The sequence below is a fragment of the Pomacea canaliculata genome, linkage group LG10, assembly GCF_003073045.1.
Source record: "Pomacea canaliculata isolate SZHN2017 linkage group LG10, ASM307304v1, whole genome shotgun sequence".
Lineage (NCBI taxonomy): Eukaryota > Metazoa > Mollusca > Gastropoda > Architaenioglossa > Ampullariidae > Pomacea > Pomacea canaliculata.
Genome location: NC_037599.1, coordinates 971598 through 989138, shown reverse-complemented (window position 1 = coordinate 989138; position 17541 = coordinate 971598). Strand labels below are relative to the sequence as shown.

The following is a 17541-nucleotide window of genomic DNA, read 5'->3' as shown; positions in this document are numbered from 1 at the left end:
GTACCACTGACCTATTGTAAGTAAAGCGAAGGCGACCATCGAAAAACTACTCGGAGCTAACCAATGCAAGGCCCACGCAATAATCATGATACCAATAACATATACTTCTTATATATTGTATTTTATTGTCTTCTGTATTTGAAATGTAAGTGCTTCTATATACAATAGGTTTTGTTTTTTTTGGTTTTTTTTTTCGTTTATGATCAGTGAGATGAGATTTCTCAGAAGAGATAATCAAATCAGCTGTACAACAGCTAAATAGCATCTTTTCATTAAATTTTATAACTTGATCAAGTCACAGAATGTGAGAGCATGGTGGCCTTACAATAGGTCAGCGGTACTGAGCTGGACTGGCCGTGGTCATAGGCTGCATCCCGCGGGACAGAGCCTGTTGAGCTGGACCTCGATACCACGGGATTGCTCAGTTGAGAAGGTGTGGACCAGGTGAAGTATCAGCCTTTCCAAGTATAGATGGCAGTTTCATACAAAAATATTGAAGAAATATCAATTTTTTCTCTGGAGGTCTACAACACAAGCAAAAATCTTGAGATGGAAACTAAAATCTTTCATTTTTGGTAAAGTGGGTTTTCTTCTCAAAAGAATCTTGTGGACAACACCGTGACCTCCCATCCCCAAACTTCCCAGCCCGCCTTGTAAAACACTCTTTGTCATTTTTGTGATCCTTGTTTGATAAGCTCATCTTCTACGTTTGTAGGCTATGCCATCAGAAGGGGTCACAGGACTGTTACTGACAGACATGTTATTCCGCGTACGTTTCGTCCGCTTTGGAGAGGGCTCGGGCACAGCTGCTGCCCCAGGGACACCAGCACTTAGGGCACACTTCCCCGCACTCTTTACCTCTCCCTTGTTAGACTGGGGGGTCCCAGCCTTGCTGTCTGGCTTGGCAACACTCGAAGATTTAGGATCATTGAGTCCAAATCCCGATTTGCCACTCTGAGATGGCTTTGGATCAGATGATACCAAGGAGTTAATTTAGTTTCTAATTTTGCAGAGATGATAGGTTTAGTGTCAGATTTGCTGGATTTACCACTTTTGGCCTGACCTGTTTAAAAAAAAGGAGAACACATATCTGATGTTTAAAAATAAGCTGATTTATAAACATCTTTCTACTGTTAGGAAATTTAAAAAAAAAAAATTAAGTGCAAACTAAGATAACATTTTAGATTAAAATATTGTGAAACTTATTTTAAAACCAATTAACATGGATTCATTATGTTTGAAGAATTTTTTTTTAAATGAAATTAAAATGCGAGCACCTTCAAGACCTGTACAAAGATCAACACATTATTACTAGATCAAGACCCATACAGATTATTATTGGATCAGACTTTGCTCCCTTGTCACTGCCTATCCCTTCAATTTGTTCTACCATATTTTGTGAAAATGTGGAAAGGATATAGCAGTTACCCTCAGGTTTTGTCTTGACCTCTTCAACTTGAATTTGTCCTTGTGTGCTGTGCATGCGAGGATACTCTTTCTGGAAGATATCTTGGAATTCTGAGCTGTTTAGTTGAAAATCCACTGGTTTATTTGGAAATGGAAGTATTTCTGATTCGTTCTGTAAAAGAAACCTCCCTACATTTATGCCTTTAAAAGCAATACAGTTCATAATTTATTACTTACCTAGCTGATGACATGCAACTTAATGCAATGCAATGACCTCCCCATGGCCTGTCTGACCCCCTTCAAGTCATGTTTTGACCACCCCCAAAAAAAAAACAACTGTTTGTCAGAAAATGCATTTTAACAATAAATTTTAGATAATGAAAACTGTCCTTTCTGTTAGTCCAAAGCACATTTACTTTAACAAATCCAAACAGACTGTACCCAGCTTTTCCAAACAAGTATTTCTGAAATAACGTCACTGTAAATATATAGCATTTGGTGTAAACAGGATATTAGTAAATCCAACTTAGCACACTGACATTTTTCAAAAGTGAACGAAAATATGAGAAATCAAAAGATTTACAGCTGAAGATGGTAAAGAATATTTAAACTGAGCATTGCCTTGTGTGGCCATTTTGGGGAAGTAGCTACACTAGAAAGGAGTTCAAGTATAAAACAATTGGAAATCCTTTCAAATAATTTTAAATAAGGGAAGGAACATGTGACTGCAATTTCCCTTGTAACAGCAGCATTTGCAAGATTGAAAACAAAAAACTGAACATGGAAATTTGCACAGATCACCTGGAGCATGTTACTGGCTGAGGCAAGTAAAGGCTTTTTATTAAATGCATGTGCCTGACAGCTAGACAGATTTTCTTACATTTATAAAATAAACACCATTAAATTCTTTTCTAAGGTATTTAACTTATCAGGGATGTAAATCAACTCACCAGTGCCTGTAAATCATACATGGATGAAAGATGTTCCCATACGTTCTTAGATGTTATTCTCTTTCCCGAAGCATTATTCAACTTTTCATGAATAAAAACCATCTGAAAGTGTCGATTAACACCTGGTCAGGGAAAATAAAAGACAACAAAAATCTTCATGGGCAACTTTCACCAATGCAGCAAATATATATTTATATAATTTGTTGCTGGAGACTGGCACTGATTAAATGGCAAATGATGACTACTGAAAGAGAATGGTGGGATAGAACTGAGCTGAAGGGACAGGAGAAAAGGACCACAGTCTTCAAAGGAACCCAAAAACCAAAGCTGAAACCAATTGCTGATGACGAAGAGACATACATTTTACAATTATACAAATTACCAAAACAGCAAAGTTTAATACTAATAGCCAAATGCTTGATGCTGGTTCTTGAGTGCCATAAAGATTAACTTAATGTTGGCGAATATGCCAGGTTTTTTTTTAAATCCTCACTATAGTGACCTTATGAGATGTTATAAAAAATTAATACATGTATTAAGTGCATTTCAACATGTTGCAAAGAGTGCCCTGGGTGCTCAGTCATTTTAATGATAATATTACTAGGAATATGTATATATATTAAGGAATGGCAGGATGCTAAAATCATGGGATGCTAGGGTTAGGATGCTAAAAACCTGAACACATCTCTTTTATAGTTTTTTTTTGTTTTTGTAAACAAATAGATGTCAACATTAAATTCACTTAACATTTATTTTGGCACAGTAAGTTATGGACGTAACTTTGGAAAATTTTGAATAGCCATAACCATTTACAGTGACTTTAGCTAAGTGTCAAATTTATTTCTGCTATTTCTAGGTTTGTTGATGAAGCTTTGAACTAGACTATTCATGTCACATTCAGCTATCTTTTGATACTATTATTCTTATGCATGACACAGGACAAGTAAAAATATAGGTTATGTTGTCAGAAGGTATATTCATATGAATATATTTACTGTATGTGTAACAAAAATAACTAATTTCTTTAAAAATACCAATAACCATTGTTCTAAAATGTAAACTTCTTTTTCCTGCGTTAGGTAAAGGTCATCCCCTAACCTTTTTGGGGGGTTGTTTTGGAGTGAGGTGTTAGAGACCATACTTTCCTCTAGGCCAGCTTTATGTGATGGCGGTGACCATTTTCTTTCCTTCACATTGTGTCACCTCTCCCAAACCCTCTATGGAGTCAGGTACCCACTTCCAATAAGCTGGATTGACTGGTGGAGTTTGCTGTGCCACAAGAGAATGGAACTGGCATGTCTGTTCTAACTATTCAGCTATCTGTTTCCACATTCTTATGTTTATATTATGTCAAAGATCAACAAAGGAACAGCTTTGAACTGTGGTTCTGATATTTGTAAGAAACTTCATCTGTATGAGTAGAAGACCTCAACACTTTACTTCAAACATTGTACTTGGGGAACCCAATGTAGGGAGTGACCATTAGGTTATATAGTTGAACTGATTGACTAACAGTCCGAGGGCTGGGAAATTCCAGGTCTGAAAACCAAGGTCTGTTCATCTGGTTAACTAAAAATATCCTAATACCCCATGATGTCTGGATCAATGTATACCATGTTTCACCCACATTACGATAAATCAAATCCCGATTTTAATTAAAACTAGCTACATAAGAATTTACCATAATACTATATGCAAATAAAAATAACATTTGCACAAATAAGATAAAGTCTTTGCAGAATGTCAGTTTAAGGGTCATGCAATACAGTTATTGTGTTCCTAACCTAAATAGATTGACCTGGTTTTTTTTTTTTTCTAATCACTGACGCGGACTGGCTGTAGTGTTGTGTTTTGTGACATTTTTACATTACCGATTTTCCGAATCTATTGTGTAAACGGTCACCAATACTTATGTTTTTAAAATTTTTAAAGGTTACACGACCACTAAATATAAATGGGATAAAGGGTGGGTGAATTGTTGCATTTGGGGTTGAGAGTTCTTGAAACCAATACAGAAAATGTTGGATGATGAATTTGCCGCCGTATAGATCGGTTCAAATTTACAAGTTCTAAGATCTGGAAAATAATGAAAAAGAATATTTTTGGTTCATATCGTTCAAAAATATTTCAAAATAGCGGGAGATAACAGTATCTCACCAACTGGCTTGTGACCACGCATAGCATGAAACAAGTTCACCTCCATATCTACGTTCCACGACCCTGGTCCTACAATGTCCGCCATTTCTGACGTCTTTGTTTCGGACAGATAAGAGGAAACCATGTGATAAATATTAAGGCGTACTTAACAAGAACTAATTTAATCTTCCAAAGTTATTGTAGAAAAAAGAAAAAAAAATGTGCTAAAAAATAAAAGTAATAGTAGTTTATGGATTGTAACAATTAACGTGACGTTTTCTTATCCAGAATCCACTTGAAGTATCGACTAACCAATTGAGAAAAGTAATATTTGAGGACAAGGTATGTTAACCATTTGAAATAAATTTCGCAATTTCTAAAAACGGCTCAAAATTTACCTTTATACATAGAGTATTTTACCCTTTCTTAAATACAATAATTTATGTGGTCTTTATTTAATTTGGAACGCAAATACTATCAAACGGGATAAATAAATTTAAACATCTTTGCCAGTGATAGTGTCAAGCACCCCAGTTTTCATAACATCGGTGTTCGCATTTGGTTCATTGACGCAGGTAGCTGAACAGGCTAGGACCAGAACGAAAGGCATTTTCGCCGCTCAGACTTTCTTGTCTCTCTCGCAACACAATAATGTCGTCTGGATTTGGAAGCAGAGGCGGTTTCAGCGGAAGAAGTAGAAGTGGAGGCAGTGGAAACTCTGTTGACATGTTTGTTCCTGCTGGGGACTGCGGCAAGATAATCGGTACGTTAAATTTGAAATGTTACAAATGAGAAATCCGCAATGGCGACCACGTGAATCACGACTTGTGGTGTGACCAGTCGTATTGCGTAGTTATGAGATCGAGCATGCATGTACAGCTTTTATTCTTAACATTTCCTACGATTTTCAAAATACAGTTATTTAGTATTAAAATATTTTCACGTAAAGACGTTTAAAATGCTTTTAGATCTTAATATCTTTTAATAAATCCGTTATTCGGCAACTGCGTTGATTTTTTTTTAAAACTGGTTTCCGCGCGGAGCACACTGAATTATATGTGGTTGTGGTACAATCTTCAGTTTGGTTTTGGTAAATCTATTAACGCATACATTTTGTCTTTACGGATGCAATAAATCAGCATTTCGAGAGCATGGCGAACATATGTTACTTAAGACATGTTCTAATGGTGGTAGTCGAGATAAGAAGTTAACCCAGCTAATGCTTGTATAGCTGATCGAGGTAAAAGGGGCACAGGCGGGAACGGTGACTCGCTAGTAAGTTTTTCTTTTAGTAGCATTATAGAATCACAGATTGTCTGGTTTTTTTTTTCAACATTTGCCACAGTTGTCGTCGTGCACGTGGTGTGGCATTTGCACAAAGGTTTTTCGACCACGTGAGAATGATGTAGAATTGTAGATCTATTCAAATATGCAATGTATTAAAAACCATCCAGCAAGGTTTAATATCGAAGTTTTGTCTTTGATTTAAAAAAATATATATGTTGGCGCATTAATTTCGGAAAAAGTTGCAGGTTCGAACTTAGCACGTGGCAGTGACTAGACATTTCTCTGTCCATATCAGTATCGAATACTTGACAGTGAGGGAAAGCCGAAAGAAAGATTATGCCTGCCACACAAATTGGTGTCCATTAAAAGCCATTTTCACAGCATTTGATATTTGACTTATGAAGAGGGAGCTGGCTGATACCCAACTGCTTTGTAGAGATTTCAATAAAAATGTCTTTTCTTATCTTTTTTGTGAGAGGATGAAGTGAGAAATGTGGAAACATTTTTAAAAATCAAAGGTATGAGCAGAATCATTGCAGAAAGTCAGATTTCTTCATTCTGTCCAAGTAAGGGTTCTGAGGCAGGGTAAGAGAGATTATCCATGTCCTGTCATGGAAAATTGAATCAACCCAAGAACAAAAGTAGTTGGGTGGCGATTAATGATTACCAACAGTCAAGTGGTGTTGAACAAGTTCTGCCATATTACTTAATAAAAAGGGCTGCTTGGCAATATTTAAGGAAAAATGTGTGTACATGCAATTTCTTTTTTTCGAAGCATTGTTTTAGTCTTGTCATAGTTTAGGGGCACAATGTAACTCAATGACACATGATTCTTTTAAATAAATTTTTAAGACGCCTTTGTCATTTTTAAAGGTTCTTATTAAATGTGCAAGAGGTTGCCTCATAAATCAGGAAAGTTTATGATAGAATACACTATTTCAAGTATTATAAAATTGATTTTGTAAATAGTTTAGGTTTATGGTTTGTAGCAAAAAAGTGGATAAGCTAATATAGTGCCCCAGATCTCTTGTGACCCAATTTTAGTCGACTTTTTCTTGGGATTCTAAAGGCAAAATAAAACTGCCTAGAATCGCGTCAAGAACACAATCCACTTGAATCTAGTCTATTTTCGTCTGTTCATATGGGAAAAATTGAAGGTTTTGTAGCATGTTGTGTTTAGGAAGAGAAATTACACAGGGCTCTTTCGTTTACTTGGACCTAGTGACCAAGACTTATTACCAAGTGAAACAACAATTTTCTATAATTTTTAAAACTGTGCTTTGAAAAGTTCACTTAAAAACCTAAATAAACTCACAAGACACCACCGATGATAATGTCAAATCTTTGCAATGAAGTCAGACACTTCTTGTACGTCTCTGACTGATGTCAAAACCAGACTTGTCTACTTGACCATCTCGGGAAGCTATCAAGGTTACTTGGTGGAAGGACACAAGGGTTGATTTCACTGGATTTTTGATTTTTATAAACATCGGCAACTGAAATACTGCTATTAAGTAAGAAATAAATCATTTATTCTCTTATATTGCTCTAGTGCTCTGTAATTTTAACTAAATATATTTTTGAAGCGTTTGATCATCGCCACAGCCTTCTCACAAGCCTTGAGTATCCCTTTTATAAAAACTTCTGAATTTTGGCCTATGATGCAGTAAACAAAAAGCAGTTTGTAACACAAAGGTGTGAGTGCCAGCTGTGAGGGCTCTTTTCCGTAACCATTTTCACTACTTGATTGCTACAAAAAAAGCTGTGGAAGAAATGCAGGGTGGCACTGGACAAACTATTTTAACACTTTACAAGTTGTGGAAGAGATTATAACAATGGATTTATATAACTGAGTAGCACGGCTAAGCATTTTTACATTTGTTCCAGGCCGTGGAGGCAGTAAAATTCGAGAACTTCAAGAAAGCTCTGGTGCCAGAATCAAGGTATAGTAAAAGAACAATGCACAACTTTTTTTAGATCTTGTAATTTTTGTGTGCCTTTTTCACAGGATATATTAGCAAAGCCATAATCGTGGCCCACTGCACTAAGGTTATAGAAATGCTTTACACTGTTCCTGTTTGTCTAAGGTTTCGCGAGATGACGAGGGTGATGGAACTCGCCGAGTGGAATTGAGTGGTTCTGAAAGTGCTGTTGCTGAGGCAGAGCGACTTATCAATGATATCCTTGAAAATGGTAATGATCCTCTTAGCATAATCAATAGTTGTGATATTTACTTTATTAACAGGTTTATGTTTTAAGTTGTGACTTTGATTTTATGCATAAAACAATATCGACATGGCAGCACAGGTTTTTTCTTCCCCCCCCCCCCCCCCCCAAAAGCAAGAATTATGCAAGTTCCTATGTGCTAAATTTTGCATTCTTTGTGTTCAGGTGATGAGCGTGCACCTCGACAGCAGCAGTCCTATGGCAATGGTAAGAATTCCCAGTTTGTTTAAATTGAAATACAGGCTCTGCACGTTAATCAAAGTATCAATTCATAGAACACATCTTGTTAATTAGGTTGTGGCGGGAATGGTCATATTTTTACCTGGTCATTTGGAGAGGAAGAGATGTTTTTTCTGATTTGTATTTGCTTGACAGCTAACACTTGTGCTTATCCATGTAGGTGGCGGTAGCGGAGGAAGCCGTGAGGTGATTCAGATTGACTCCAGCTACGTTGGCAGGCTTATTGGTTAGTTTCACATTGCTTTCTTACATGACAATATAAGCGTATGCTGTCACTGCCTTTTTTTTTTTTTTTTTTCATAGTGAACCTTGAAAGAGTTGGTACTTTCGGAGGGAAGTTGTAATTGCAGTGATGTACTATTTATAGTTGCTGCATTGTCTTTATAGGTAAAGGTGGCTCTAAGGTGCGAGAACTTCAGGATGAGAGCGGTTGCCGAATCAACGTAAGTTATTTATGATCACAGTTTTAAATTTAACTTAGTTATGCTGAAGTATAAAAATAATTGATCCCTTTTCAGTCCAAACTTTTAATACAATTTATTATTATTATTTTTATTACCTGGCTGTTAGTTGTGAGAATTGACAGTAAACTACTCTGTTTCTAGGTTTCTCGTGATGGCGGCAGCTGTGGGCGGACCGATGTGGAACTCATCGGAAGTCGGTCAGCTATCGATCGCGCCAAGTATGCCATTGACAGCATTACCAGCCAGATCTACTAGCTTGACTGCAACTGATAACTGATCCTTATAGAATTGGGTTCAGATTTCTTCGTATTTTCGCCAATTAATCAACTTTATTGTTGCATCTTAAACCCTGTCCAATGTTTGAGCTGACACCTGGAATCTGCAGATCAAGACCTTATTTTGACACAGTCGATCTTCTAGCCTTATTGGCTAGCTTGAATATTTTGCCAGTCTTCCCAAGCGAAAAAGAAAAAAGACCCTTTTGGTAGCGACAAAACTGTGAGCATTATTTTGTATGCTTAACATGAGGTATAGAATCATGTCTTTGTAAACTAGCTTTTATTGTTGGGAAGGACTGTTTTCTTCGGGGGTAAGATTTAGTCTCTCATTCTGTACATCAGATAATATAGCCATGGATTTGTCACAGGATTTAATGATAAGCATTGTGAGTTTTTCGGATACCAAGAACGATGTCTTCTGATAAGTACTTGTACGTGGGTAAGTTTGCTTGCAAATGTGGTAGTTGGGTTTCTTGCTGTTTGTGTTCCGAATGTGTGTTTGCCGGTGTCACTATCTTCAGATTTCTTCTGCTTGTTGCCTTACGTCACAATCTTCCTCTTGGCTCTCGGTGCATGTGTTCTTGCCCTTTCCAACTTGGATGTGCGGTAACAGATGCCCTGACACAGGTCCCTATAAAATTGCTCTAGTGCAATATCCTTGGGTTCAGAAGCAGAAAAATGGATTGGACCAACAAATGCGGACCTACAAACCTGCCTTGATTCTTCGCTACAAACAGGAGTGCCCAGTTTTCCCAAGCTGCTTGTGAGAAAATCTAGACAGTGTTAAAGCAATGGGACAATTGTGGTGGTTGTGCTGGTCATTGTGTGTACGAATATGCGTGTTCTATATACCTGTAGACTGATGGCTATTTTATAACAAATTTTTTTTTATTATTTTGGGCAAGTCGGAGGACTGTTTCACCTGCCACCAGTATCTGGCTGAATATCTGAACATCCTTGATGGTTGGTTTGGACTCTTACAAGTTTTCAGCAATTTGCACATGGCTCTCCTAGTGCTGTCACAGCCTATATGCATTCTTTTCACTTAACCCATAACTTGTCACTCCCAAATCGTGTATTTTTGCTCAATCCATTAGCACTGGGTAGAATGTCTATTGAAGGAAACCATCTTTTCATTAGGGCTGAAAGACCCCTTATCGAAACTTCCAAGGCTTTTAATTTTTATTTAAGGTGTACTTCATATTGTTTTTGGAAGTATGTGAAACCCGGATATTGCATTTTGCTTTCTGTTGTTGCGTCATATTCGCCATACGGATACAGGTAAAAACCTGTACTGTGCATCTGATTTTGTATGTGCATGTTTGTATACCTCCAGTGTGAACATGGCTTCATAGTGAAATGCCAGTTGGAAGTACATTTCACTAAGGTTAAATCGACGTTCCTTCACCTGGTCACAGAAAAGGTTTCGTTTATGGATCCAAGTTAACCTGTGCGGAAATAATCTGCCATATACTAAGCAGGTGTAGATTTGTGCATCAGGTATCTTTTCTAGCCGTCCTGTATACACTTGTCTCCTGGCTAAAATCATGAGCACTCGCAGTGGATGCTGACATGCAAATAATTATAACTTTTTTTTTAAAGCTTTCCCCGACATTTGTGTGTAAAGACGAGTGCATGCTGCGGGTGTATTTGAATGAAGGATTTTGTTTTAGCACAACTTTGATTATTGTAATTCTGTTGCACACTTTATTAGAAGTTCTGTCGTGCCTCGCATGGAGCAAAACATTAAAGATTTTCCTTGGCATGAGCATATAAGACACAAAGACTGCTTACAGATTTTACAGTGTAAAAGCCGTACTGTTTTCAGAAACGATTTATGTTAATGTTGTGTGTACCACATGGGTGCCCGAGGAGGAACTATTCGAAGTCAGGAACTTAACACTCCCAGTCTTGTAATTTCTTCGACTGCTTTATTTGCAGTTACATATTCCAGAGGTGAATAAACATGCAGTTTCTCATGTACCTTGTGCTTAAATGTGAGAGAGACTGGCTTTATATAGCAGGTGTGTACAGGTTGATTTGCAGGTGCTCAGGAAAACTGTGCTGTGTACTGTAAACACCAACTGTAATTTTAATACAGATTTGGTCATGGCGTAATGTCTGGTTCTCATAAAGTGAAAGGAATTGTGTAAATGTTGGCTGGGGAAAGATGCGCTTTTTGCAGAACTGTTAACGAATCGGCAAAAAGCTGAAAGTGGGGTTCACATGTGTTGAAGCTTTTGAAAGCTATGACATCTGACAAAAAATTAGTTGTAAGGAAATAAATAGCTTAACTATTTGCCGTAAGTGTATTTGTCAGAATTTACAGAACTACAATCTGCAAAGCAGCTCAAGCAGAAAAATGTGAGGTGGGTTTCCAATGGTCTTGGTGGTAGGATTATTGATCACATTTGTACTTTATAAAAACGAGCGTTGAAGCCACTTTACCGTAATACGAAATTGCGTTAAACCACTAACCTCACCTTGAAGCCATATTCCTTTACGAAGCGCTACTATGGCGACAGCTGTTGAAGTCTTGTATGCAACCTTAGCAGGCACCAGGAAACTCTGTAGCCAGCACACACCATTGAACCACCTGAATGTAGCTGTATAGTGCGCCTGCGGCAGAAATGGTTTGATCAGGATACGGATGTTTGGCTTATCCGAATTCTTATAAAGCGTATTTATTAAAGTGACCTCGTTAATCCGATACCTATCTATGTCAAAATATAAATCTGTAACCATCCTGACTCCAATTACCATGACCTTGCACAGTTGCACTTCCCGTCAGCGCGACATTATCGAGTACGGTAGAAATTAAGGCGATTTGGCACTTTCTAGAGGCATCAAGGAACAGTTACAAACATGAATTTGTGAAGTCGCGCAGTTGCATGGATGAGATATCTGTCCTAAGATAACTTTCTCTTAAAGGTGATTAAGAAAGGCCAAGGGTTATGGAAAACGATAAATTCCTATGGTAAAAGATCAGGGACGTGTATAGGTGGATTGACATCTGCCAAGACCAACTCTTATTTCTGGTTTCGGCGAACCTAAACAAAGAAAATGAATAAACCGGAAGCTATGTCGTCTAATGCCTCATTTTAGCAGTTAACTGGAAAAAAAAAAATCGTCTTGCCAGCAGTCCAGGATATTCGAGAAAGCACACGTCCATGGTGAAATGATGTAACATGCGGTCGTTTCCCTTGCATAGATTTTCGGCACAGAAGATAACGGAAGTCCATCATGTGTCGCTCCTATTCAATACAGCAGAGAAAGTTTTTCCTACGCTCAGTAAATGAACTACCATTAGTGAATGGGGATAGAGCATTGGTTCAAATAAAAGTTTCTGACTAGGGAAGCTGAGTGACGAAGTATCTACGTAGCTCTATGTGCTGGCACGCTAATTTTAGTAATATTACTCGTTAGACAGCAGTGACTTTCTTTCTCACGTACGATGTTTTTCTTTTGTACCAGCTATTAACTAAATACAATAAGTAGGCAGAAATTATTTAAGATAAAAACATATAGTGGTCGGAAATTTTTCACTATACTAAAGAAATAAGTATTTCTTCTTTTTGCTTAGCGTCTTCATTTTTGTGTTTTTTATTATGAAGAAGAATTCTTCCAGCAGCAGAGAGAATATCTGGTCTTTCACTAAATACATGGGGTAATGGTCAAGTTGACTTAGACTGCTTGCAGTTTCTGAAACCTAAAGCCATTCCTGAGCAAGTATCTGCTCAGCAGCTCAACTGTAATGATGACAGAAACTTGATTTTGACAAGAAAATAGCTTTTTAGAATTTCCTTCAGGGTCGTATGATGAGCTTCATGCAAAAGAAAAAAAATCTTGCCAGCACTGGGTGCCTATGTTTCCATGGATTTGAGAGTGGTTTAAGGAATCAGTGCATTCCTCATAAAAATCTGCATTAACCAATAAATCATCGGTACACTTCATCTTTCTATGTCCTTTCCCGAGGAAACTAATCTTACATTTATTGTTCGAGTTTCCGCAGAAAAGGATCTACATTAAGTCACCTCCTCCTATTGTAAGTTGAAATAGAGGAGTGTGCTGGGGATGAGGCTGCAATTAAACCATGACCCTTTATTTAAAGACTTAAAAATAGTGAGAAAAAAAAGCTATCGATGATAAGGGATAATTAGCTACACATCTTACGGAAGGAAACATTTTGTATTTGGGGCAAGCTGTTAAAGTTGCTATGAGTGTTGTCACCGATCCACTTGTGGAAAGAACTTTAATTATCATGTAAATGATGTAAGACATTGTGAGAAGGACAGAACCTTAAAACCAAAAATGTCTATAAAGTATGATCTAAAGGGCAGGAGCCCGAGGGTAATAGATGGTCCCTAGTGAAAAAAAAATGGTCACAAACGTTTGTGCCAATTGAATTTTTATAGCACATTTTTAGAGTTGCATCTAGCCCAGAAGAAACAGACATTCATAGAATACTGTGCAAACCGGGAAGTTGGGTGATAAGATGAGCTTTCAGGTGACCAAGAGCCAAAGGCTCTCAACAAAGACTGCTGAGAGAAGAATCAACACCCAAAAAACAATCAGCCAAACAAGTAGAATCAACACAATCTGCAAAGAAACAAAAAGAGTCAACAAGAAACAAGCACAGATTGCCAAGCAGGTAGAATCAGGATAGATCAGAATGCCAGCATACACTTAAGAATCTGCACAACAGACCTTCGAGTAAGTAAAATAACAGACTGCCAAGACTACAAGTTCTCTATAGTATAGAGCATTTCTTTACTTAACAAAGAGCTCAATCCAGAAGAAAGGCAAGTGCACAAAGATGCAAGTTCACACACCTATGCAGACCAAAAGGCAAAGCAAAAAATTGGACAAAGACTCAAATGAACAACCCTAAACACAAGACAACTACTCCCCTCAAAAACAAAACGAAGCATGCTGAGAAGCTCAGAAAAAAAGAACTGCTAAGTGACTGTATGCTTTTTCCGTCTGTAATTTCTTTTCATTGTCATGTCTGTTTCATATCACAAAGTTATCCATGTAGTAGAGTTGTCACAATTTCTTTTGGTTGTATCTAGGGACATTGGCAACATTTTAACATATACCAACTAAGTGGAGTATGTATTTTTGTTTCCTCACAATCATGCACAAACTTGCATACAAGTAGCAGAGTACAATCAAGCAAAACACATTTGGAGTCCACAAAAACATTTTTATTTCATGGTGTTAAAGTGATTTTTAAAAAAAAGTCAATTCATAACTATTGGTCCTGTCAATGGAAAGATGCATACCACGAGAAATCTAAAACTTAATAAGTTTGTGTACAACCTTATTATATACACCAAAGGAAAGTGTTGGAATGTAAAAAAAGACATTTGGCTTATGCTGCTAAAATAGCTCCTAAATCCATATAATACTAACTCAGTTTCAGGTACTGCATTTCAACTTACTACTTGTCAGTCATAATTTCAACTCATCTGTGTTGAGTAATTACAATGTTTACTACTTTTAATTCATCGCTAGTACTAACAAATTTCAATTCTTCACTATTTAAATGCACCCATAATATAAGGGAAGCAAAGTAAGTCATGAATGAACAAAATATACTGGAACAATTATTCTAAACCAGTATGTGAACATTTTAGAAATAATGAAAGCATAAAACCACAAGTACTCGGGACTGGTCCCAAAAGTATGTCTGTGAGAGAGGGAGAAAAAAAAAAAGTCAAATCTACATTAATGCATTTCTTTCAATTTTAGATCAGGTAAAGATGAAGAGGAACTTAAAAAAGGATCATCTGCTGTTAGAAATTATAGGAATTAAAGAAAGTATAGAAGACGAAGAGGGGGGGTAAAAACTCAGCAAAAAAGATGAAGAGGAGCAGAGGCAATGTGCTGCAGAAATACAGTCACAAAAAAGAAAAGAAAACGAAGCTGTTGCTGGACCTTCTTCATCCAGCAATGAAATTGAAGGTAAGAGAAGACTAATCTTGCACGTCAAACAATACATAAACATAAAAAATAACAAAGGTAGTGTGACAGCACATTGTGAAGCCAGAAAGAGGACAGTATGCTCCCAGTAAAATATCATTGTTGCTTTTATCCACCTGAGTATTCTTCTTCTTCCTATTCCCTCCCAGTGGCGCATAGGGCTGCAACCCTCTTGTATAGGGTTCTGATGTTCCAGGTCCCTATCCTGGATTTTTGCCTTGACCATGAGAAGATGGGTCAGTGAGCTGACCTCCCGAGGGCTTTAGCCAACACACGTCACAGGCCTTTCTGAAGAGGGATCTTCCCGTCAGACTCTCGTGCTTGTGTGGCATTCGCGGTTTCTGTAGCATGGTTGTTTTACATGGTAGGTTTGCAACCCTCCTCCTTCATCTGGGCTTGGGAACGGCAGGTTACCTGGAGGGTTTCCAGGCAGAGTTTCTTCTGAGTATTGATACAATATAAATAAAGTTACATAGTGACATATCCCTGCCCTAGGGGGGCCAACATGGCACTTTACAAAGAATGACAGATATGCATGCAGCATAACATGCAAACATGTTGTCTAAAAAATGTTTTAAAGGGATGATGAATAGTATGTGGTCAGTAGTTGCTCCTAGTTTCCTCGATTAATGAGAAAAACTGTAATCCAGGCTGCAAATGCTCCTATCCCACCACTATTCTAGTCAAGTAAGTGTGAATCTGTTTTTGCTGCTCATAGGATAGTCTGAAGAATGCCTCTTTGAAAAAATAATCTGTTTATGCACTTATATGTGTGCAGATGCAATGCCTTCTTCAAAAAAGAAAAAGCCTAATGATCTTCTGATGGAACAAGAAACAAGAAACACTGGCAGAGCTGGAGCTGAGGAGACAAGAGCTGGCCCTAGAGCAAAAAAATTTTGAATCATCCAAGGCTGAGCGGAATGCTCTTCTTTTGACTCTACAAAAATTTTGAGAACAATTACTTTAAAACCTTTTGGTTTAGTTCTACTTTGTGTCATTCATTAAAATGCATATAAGTGAACTGATGTCCTGACTATTTAGTTTTCCTGCTGACAACTTCAGATGTGAACAGCAAATGCTATAGTTAGTCTGGTGTGTAATTCAGGTGGTTTTTCCTTTGTTTCAACAGTATTGACTTAAAAAATCCAGATGTGCATCTTTACTGAAATTAATAATTTGTATTTATATAACTTATTCCATTACAAATGCTTTGCATGTGTCTTACAAATCCACAACAAATAGATATAAAGATTAAAAAAAGGTTCATAGCAAATATTTTTATGTGAGGAGGGAGAGGAATTGGGAGAAGTTATGAATGGAGATACTCTTCAAGAAGATGGGATCGAGTTACCCCAAAACTTGATGGTGTGACACTGCCACATGGGAAGGATGACAGTTAATAAAGTTACAATAATGTAATACTTCCCCACCGGGTGCAGCAAGAGTTTTAAGCCCTTGTTATAGTTGAGAAATGAAAAAATGCCTCATTCCACTGAAATATGAATTTTGCACATTTCTACATTAAATTGTTGCTCTTCCTGAGTCAAAATGGTGAAATCAGGTGCTGACTTTACAGATAAGCCTGATAACCATATAATTAATAAAAAGGTGCACCATCTTCCATGGAAGTGATTTTCTATTGCATTGAGCAAACCACTTTCTCTTAGGACAGTGTCAGTGTCATGCCTTAGCCCCGCGGTTCTCAAACGGTAGGGTGCGCCCCCCCTTGGAGGGCTTGACGTGCTTACAAGGGGGGCGCGAAGGTGGTCATTTTTGAAGTTTCTTATACCGGTATTAGTGAAATTAATTGATACATTGCTGGCTAAGGGGGGCGCGCGGACGTACCTTTGTTCGTCAGGGGGGCGTCACAAGTAAAAGGTTGAGAACCGCTGCCTTAGCCCTTTAACAGGCCCAAACAGGTGGCCAATGATGCCATTGGGGAACACGGTGGACTAAAATTTCAAGGAATGTTGCCTTTTATGGCCCCTGAACACTTCTTTTTGACATAATCCAGGCCTAATTGTTATTGCCCTCACAGTTCCATTGAAAAAAACCAATGCTGTGGACTAAAGGAGCACAGTTTTGGGCATCTCTTCATACCTGCCTGCTGTAGCCACCAGTGGTTCAGCTGACGAAGATGATGCTTGTGTGTATTGTACAAATAGTCTATCATTTTGCTGAAGAGTCTGGAAATTTCATCTGGGCTTCTGTTGAATGTTTGGTATAATTTGACAGGCGAATGGGATATGATAATCTCTTTAACATGATACATAACCGTGATTTTCATGCCTCTAAGCGTACCCGTTGTGTGAAAGCGATTGAGGCGTGAACGCGAATGCACAGGCAATACCTGACAAGTCACACCCACAAGACTCGACGTTGAGAGAGATTCCACGTAGAAGCGAAGTATGCTCATCGCTCATGCGTAGAAACTATGGATCTTCTAGTGTTGCTGAATAGATTAGCAGACATTTTCGTGGTATTTTTTTTAAAAAATCAAAACCAATAATAAAGTGTGAGTTGTATGTGTTTAGCTTTTTCATGTTATTTTCATTTAAATTTGACATG

At 37.7% G+C, this 17541-nt stretch overlaps 2 protein-coding genes and 1 long non-coding RNA gene across 4 annotated transcripts; 1 reads left to right on the top strand and 2 right to left on the bottom strand.

The window, feature by feature from the left end:
- Positions 1 to 102: 102 nt before the first annotated feature.
- LOC112574336 lies at positions 103 to 4804 on the bottom strand. The gene is given in 5 exon segments (XM_025255357.1): positions 103 to 919; positions 922 to 1063; positions 1429 to 1579; positions 2358 to 2479; positions 4515 to 4804. Coding segments are annotated over 5 exon segments (723 nt in total). The 5' UTR covers positions 4600 to 4804; the 3' UTR covers positions 103 to 696.
- A 253-nt stretch (positions 4805 to 5057) lies between these two features.
- Positions 5058 to 11101, top strand: LOC112574335 (far upstream element-binding protein 3-like). Its single transcript, XM_025255355.1, has 7 exons — positions 5058 to 5256; positions 7668 to 7723; positions 7868 to 7973; positions 8172 to 8213; positions 8407 to 8472; positions 8634 to 8689; positions 8852 to 11101. The coding sequence occupies exons 1-7, from the start codon at positions 5145 to 5147 to the stop codon at positions 8963 to 8965; spliced, it is 552 nt and encodes a 183-aa protein (XP_025111140.1). The 5' UTR covers positions 5058 to 5144; the 3' UTR covers positions 8966 to 11101.
- A 3072-nt stretch (positions 11102 to 14173) lies between these two features.
- LOC112574338 lies at positions 14174 to 17512 on the bottom strand. Of its 2 annotated transcripts, none has more exons than XR_003101408.1 (2): positions 17074 to 17512; positions 14174 to 15414 (listed from the first exon to the last, which is right to left on the bottom strand). It is a non-coding gene; the product is annotated as an uncharacterized LOC112574338 (long non-coding RNA). The 2 variants fall into 2 exon arrangements; XR_003101409.1 differs by having other exon boundaries at positions 14174 to 15387.
- Positions 17513 to 17541: the final 29 nt, after the last annotated feature.